The sequence below is a fragment of the Littorina saxatilis genome, unplaced genomic scaffold, assembly GCF_037325665.1.
Source record: "Littorina saxatilis isolate snail1 unplaced genomic scaffold, US_GU_Lsax_2.0 scaffold_221, whole genome shotgun sequence".
Classification (NCBI taxonomy): Eukaryota; Metazoa; Mollusca; class Gastropoda; order Littorinimorpha; family Littorinidae; genus Littorina; species Littorina saxatilis.
The window spans coordinates 95,733-102,926 of record NW_027128331.1 but is presented as its reverse complement, the minus strand read 5'-3'; the positions used below and the strand labels follow the sequence as shown (position 1 = coordinate 102,926).

General features: G+C 47.3%; 1 protein-coding gene across 1 annotated transcript; it reads right to left on the bottom strand.

Annotated features, from left to right (window-relative positions):
* Positions 1-523: 523 nt before the first annotated feature.
* LOC138956697 (golgin subfamily A member 6-like protein 7) lies at positions 524-1,064 on the bottom strand (the record flags this gene model as incomplete). Its single annotated transcript, XM_070327989.1, has 1 exon — positions 524-1,064. A coding segment is annotated over one exon (510 nt), but the record flags the coding sequence as incomplete, so codon positions are not given.
* Between the last annotated feature and the right edge of the window lie 6,130 nt (positions 1,065-7,194).

The window sequence follows — 7,194 nt, the reverse complement described above, 5'->3', positions numbered from 1 at the left end:
ATCTTCGATGAAGCCCGGACAGTGCCGCCTCAACTTTCACGAAAAGCCGGATATGACGTCATCAAAGACATTTATCAAAAAAATGAAAAAAACGTTCGGGGATTTTATACCCAAGAACTCTCATGTCAAATGTCATAAAGATCGGTCCAGTAGTTTAGTCTGAATCGCTCTACACACACACACACACACACACACGCACATACACCACGACCCTCGTTTCGATTCCCCCTCGATGTTAAAATATTTAGTCAAAACTTGACTAAATATAAAAATGGATCAAAGTTCAGCCGTACACTTTTAATACAGCACAAACTAGTCTAGACCAAAATACAATGTACACCCATACACCAGCAAAACAATGGCTCAAAGCTCATCCATTAATCTTGTACTGCAAAAAAAAAAGTTCAAAATTCAGCCAAACACATTTTACTAAGAAAAGCCTGGCTTAATATTCAGCCATCCACCTTTCAACGCAACAAAGGTTAAACAAAATTCTGACACAAGACAGGCTTATGCTAGGTGTGGAGGGTATGGCACAACATCTGCAGATGCTCTCACGTTTGCGATGTACTCTGCTGTTGCTGCAGCAAGAATTGCTTGAGCTGCTCTTGGAAGGCCTGCAGCTGTTGCTGCTGTGTTGCTGCAGCCTGCTGGCTGAGATCCTGCATCTGCCGTTGCTGCTCCTGGCCTTGTTGCTTGAGGAGATCCTGCTGTTCCTGTCTCATTGCCTGCAGCTGCTGATGTAACTGGCCTTGTTGCTTGAGGAGATCCTGCTGTTCCTGTCTCATTGCCTGCAGCTGCTGATGTAACTGGCCTTGTTGCTTGAGGAGATCCTGCTGTTCCTGTCTCATTGCCTGCAGCTGCTGATGTAACTCGGTCTGCTGCTTCTTGTGCTGCTCCCCCTCCTCCCTCAATGCCTGCTTCAGTTCTTTCCGCTGAGCCAAAGCTTTCTCTTTCTCCTCCTCTGCTTTCTTTCTCTGCTCTCTCTCTCCGTCCCTCTCTCTCTCAGCCTGGTCCCTCTCTCTCTCAGCCTGGTCCCTCTCTCTCTCAGCCTGGTCTTTCTCTCTGTCAGCCTGGTCCCTCTCTCTCTCAGCCTGGTCTTTCTCTCTGTCAGCCTGGTCCCTCTCTCTCTCAGCCTGGTCTTTCTCTCTGTCAGCCTGGTCCCTCTCTCTCTCAGCCTGGTCTTTCTCTCTCTCAGCCTGTTCTTTCTCGCTGATGGCCTGGTCTTTCTCTCTGTCGAGTGTGACCGCTCGTTTTGTGACGTCTTTCACTTCCTGCCTGGCAGTCGTGCACTCGGCTTGAAGAAATGTGTTCATTTTGATGTTATCTTTAATCTTTTTGATCACTTTTTTGTTACTCTTACTGTAGCCTTCAACATTCGACACCTTGACCACGCTGAAACAGAAAGAAAAGACAGAGTGATGTAGGGGATAAAACTACAGTGGATTGCAGGGACAGACAAACCTACAGGAAACAAGTAGCTAGCATGAAGCAAAATTACTACATTTAGTCAATCTGTCGAATTCACAAAATGAAATTAACAGACTGCATTTTTTTCCACCAAAACATTATAGCTTTGTCAGCCGCGGCTATGCGCCAAGAAAGCGCTGAACATGAGCAAAAAAATAAGCGTGCAGAAAGTGACAAGCCAGTATAGCACAGTAGCTCATAGCGCTTCACAGGGCCTGTGCAGAAAGTGACAAGCCAGTATAGCGCAGTAGCGCTTCACAGGAAAGCACCTTTTTGACTCGCATGTGGTTACAAGATCTCAAAAAACATGTGCGGCAACTTGACCTCACTTCAAGTTCAAGGTCACAGGGGCCGTAATTGTTGTCTTAAAAACGACCATTTTTCACATTTTTTCTGAAGTTTTTGAGATTTAATACCTCACCTATATATGATATATAGGGCAAAGTAAGCCCCATCTTTTGATACCAGTTTGGTTTACCTTGCTTCAAGGTCAAGGTCACAGGAGCTCTTCAAAGTTGGATTGTAAACATATTTTGAAGTGACCTTGACCCTGAACTATGGAAGATAACTGTTTCAAACTTAAAAATTATGTGGGGCACATATTATGCTTTCATCATGAGACACATTTGGTCACATATGATCAAGGTCAAGGTCACTTTGACCCTTATGAAATGTGACCAAAATAAGGTAGTGAACCACTAAAAGTGACCATATCTCATGGTAGAAAGAGCCAATAAGCACCACTGTACTTCCTATGTCTTAAATTAACAGCTTTGTGTTGCATGACCTTGGATGACCTTGACCTTGGGTCAAGGTCACATGTATTTTGGTAGGAAAAATGTGTAAAGCAGTTCTTAGTGTATGTCATTGCAAGGTTTAGTTATTTGACCTTGACCCTGAAGGTCAAGGTCATATAAAGGTCAAGGTCAAGCATGTGATTCGTATGGGCTTTGCCCTTCTTATTCTCTATTCTTTTCAACTTTCTGAGCATGTTTTTAATCCAAACATATTCACGTTTTGGCGACGTCCTTTCTCAACACATCAATCTTGTCTTTCATTCCGTCACCCAGTTTCTCAAGGTCAGAATGAACAGCGTCTGTAGCTTTCTTCAAACTGAAAACACACAAACCAGCTCATATTTCAATACATTTATCCTACATAGGTGAGTGAGACAGCTCTTGAGATGACAATATCGTTCAAACCACACGAGTGTATATCATGTAAATGAGGTCATGTCAAACTAGTTTGGCAGGAACCTGCTTTTCGACTGCTTATGATGCCAGATCACCGAGAATAACGTCATTATGGGAACCTTTTTACGCTATGCTGTTTCTCCTGGTAGAATGTTTAGAACTTCACGCCAGGCTACACTTTCTAGAGTAATGTGTCTTTGCTTTGACGTCAAAGATTGCACAAGGGTTTGGAATAGATGAGGTTCCAAAAGAAGCGTCTTCAATTTCAACGTTACTTTCCTTGTGAAGATTACAGCAACAGGATTGACTCAGCCACACGCAGTCTCCAAACTACAAGTGGATACAAGTGGATACAGTGGGTACAAGTGGATACAGTGGAACCCCCCTTTTCAGACCTCCACAAATCTGAGAAAATCAGACCTTAAAAAGGAGTGAGTCTTAAAACGGGGGTAAATTTACAAAGCTTATGAACAGAAAATCTTAAAAAGCAAGGTCTTAAATGGAGGAAGTCTTAAATTGGGGGGTCTAAAAAAGGGCTTCCACTGTAATCCAGCACGGCAAGACACAACATTCAACATATCTTGCTTCCAGTGAAAGGGCACGGATTGCGCTAACATTGACATTTCTTTCTTTTCAAAGCTTTTCAAATTTTGTTGAAAGGTCCATGATAAAAATAAAAAAACTTCAAAAAAAGTGATTTTTCTTTCACTCTTTCTGGCTGAGTTGACTTCATTTTCATAAGTCTTACACCTTGCCACAACCAGACACAGACACAAATATAGACAGACACTCTCACTCACTCTCTCTTTTGCACACATCACATGCACATTCTTCTACTTCTTCTTCGTCAGTGTTCATGGGCTGAAACTCCCACGTACACTCGTGTTTTTTATATGAGTGGGTTCTCACGTGTATGACCATTTTTGTTACCCCCCCATTTAGGCAGCCATACGTGGCTTTCGTATTTTTAATTAGTATGTTCCCAATGTTTGGCGAACTTCCATCCCCAACTGCAGCCCCTGACTGGGCACAAAGAATCCTTCTTTATCATGTATTATGGGCATGCACATTTCTCAAGTCGATTCGGTCTCGAATAGCAGCTAGCATCTGCTGAAGGGACAATAAAACCCAAAAACCAATCAATCTCAAGTCGATTACAGTATCACGTTCGTGGGATACCTCCAGCTTCGCTGTGATAAAAACTCACTCTGCCAAAAGTGGACTGACTTCCTGCTTGCGGACCCACTTTGCATGCAAAGCTTCAAAGTCGAGAATGTCTGTGAGGTATTTTGCCCTGGTGTCAGGCTCACTCTCTGCAACCCACAGCACACACACCACCGTGATTACTCACAGATGTCCCCCACAGCACACACACCACCGTCATTAGTCACAGATGTAACCCACAGCACACACACCACCGTGATTAGTCACAGATGTAACCCACAGCACACACACCACCGTGATTAGTCACAGATGCAACCCACAGCACACACACCACTGTGATTAGTCACAGATGTAACCCACAGCACACACACCACCGTGATTAGTCACAGATGTAACCCACAGCACACACACCACCGTGATTAGTCACAGATGCAACCCACAGCACACACACCACTGTGATTTGTCACAGATGTAACCCACAGCACACACACCACCGTGATTCACAGATGCAACCCACAGCACACACACCACCGTGATTCACAGATGCAACCCACAGCACACACACCACCGTGATTAGTCACAGATGCAACCCACAGCACACACACCACCGTGATTCACAGATGCAACCCACAGCACACACACCACCGTGATTAGTCACAGATGCAACCCACAGCACACACACCACCGTGATTCACAGATGCAACCCACAGCAAACACACCACCGTGATTAGTCACAGATGCAACCCACAGCGCACACACCACCGTGATTAGTCACAGATGCAACCCACAGCGCACACACCACCGTGATTAGTCACAGATGCAACCCACAGCACACACACCACCGTCATTAGTCACAGATGCAACCCACAGCACACACACCACCGTCATTAGTCACAGATGCAACCCACAGCACACACACCACCGTCATTAGTCACAGATGCAACCCACAGCACACACACCATCGTGATTAGTCACAGATGCAACCCACAGCACACACACCACCGTCATTAGTCACAGATGCAACCCACAGCACACACACCACCGTGATTCACAGATGCAACCCACAGCACACACACCACCGTCATTAGTCACAGATGCAACCCACAGCACACACACCACCGTGATTCACAGATGCAACCCACAGCACACACACCACTGTGATTAGTCACAGATGCAACCCACAGCGCACACACCACCGTGATTAGTCACAGATGCAACCCAGAGCACACACACCACCGTCATTAGTCACATATGCAACCCACAGCACACACACCACCGTGATTCACAGATGCAACCCACAGCACACACACCACCGTGATTAGTCACAGATGCAACCCACAGCACACACACCACCGTGATTAGTCACAGATGCAACCCACAGCACACACACCACCGTCATTAGTCACAGATGCAACCCACAGCACACACACCACCGTGATTAATCACAGATGCAACCCACAGCACACACACCACCGTCATTAGTCACAGATGCAACCCACAGCACACACACCACCGTCATTAGTCACAGATGCAATCCACAGCACACACACCACCGTCATTAGTCACAGATGCAACCCACAGCACACACACCACCCTGATTAGTCACATATGCAACCCACAGCACACACACCACCCTGATTAGTCACAGATGCAACCCACAGCACACACACCACCGTCATTAGTCACAGATGCAACCCACAGCACACACACCACCGTCATTAGTCACAGATGCAACCCACAGCACACACACCACCGTGATTAGTCACAGATGCAACCCACAGCACACACACCACCGTCATTAGTCACAGATGCAACCCACAGCACACACACCACCGTCATTAGTCACAGATGCAACCCACAGCGCACACACCACCGTGATTAGTCACAGATGCAACCCACAGCACACACACCACCGTCATTAGTCACAGATGCTACCCACAGCGCACACACCACCGTGATTAGTCACAGATGCAACCCACAGCACACACACCACCGTGATTAGTCACAGATGCAACCCACAGCACACACACCACCGTGATTAGTCACAGATGCAACCCACAGCACACACACCACCGTGATTCACAGATGCAACCCACAGCACACACACCACCGTGATTAGTCACAGATGCAACCCACAGCACACACACCACCGTGATTCACAGATGCAACCCACAGCAAACACACCACCGTCATTTGTCACAGATGCAACCCACAGCACACACACCACCGTCATTAGTCACAGATGCAACCCACAGCACACACACCACCGTGATTAGTCACAGATGCAACCCACAGCACACACACACCACCGTCATTAGTCACAGATGCAACCCACAGCACACACACCACCGTCATTAGTCACAGATGCAACCCACAGCATACACACCACCGTGATTCACAGATGCAACCCACAGCACACACACCACCGTCATTAGTCACAGATGCAACCCACAGCACACACACCACCGTGATTAATCACAGATGCAACCCACAGCACACACACCACCGTCATTAGTCACAGATGCAACCCACAGCACACACACCACCGTCATTAGTCACAGATGCAATCCACAGCACACACACCACCGTCATTAGTCACAGATGCAACCCACAGCACACACACCACCCTGATTAGTCACATATGCAACCCACAGCACACACACCACCCTGATTAGTCACAGATGCAACCCACAGCACACACACCACCGTCATTAGTCACAGATGCAACCCACAGCACACACACCACCGTCATTAGTCACAGATGCAACCCACAGCACACACACCACCGTGATTAGTCACAGATGCAACCCACAGCACACACACCACCGTCATTAGTCACAGATGCAACCCACAGCACACACACCACCGTCATTAGTCACAGATGCAACCCACAGCGCACACACCACCGTGATTAGTCACAGATGCAACCCACAGCACACACACCACCGTCATTAGTCACAGATGCTACCCACAGCGCACACACCACCGTGATTAGTCACAGATGCAACCCACAGCACACACACCACCGTGATTAGTCACAGATGCAACCCACAGCACACACACCACCGTCATTAGTCACAGATGCAACCCACAGCACACACACCACCGTCATTAGTCACAGATGCAACCCACAGCACACACACCACCGTGATTAGTCACAGATGCAACCCACAGCACACACACACCACCGTCATTAGTCACAGATGCAACCCACAGCACACACACCACCGTCATTAGTCACAGATGCAACCCACAGCATACACACCACCGTGATTCACAGATGCAACCCACAGCACACACACCACCGTCATTAGTCACAGATGCAACCCACAGCACACACACCACCGTGATTCACAGATGCAACCCA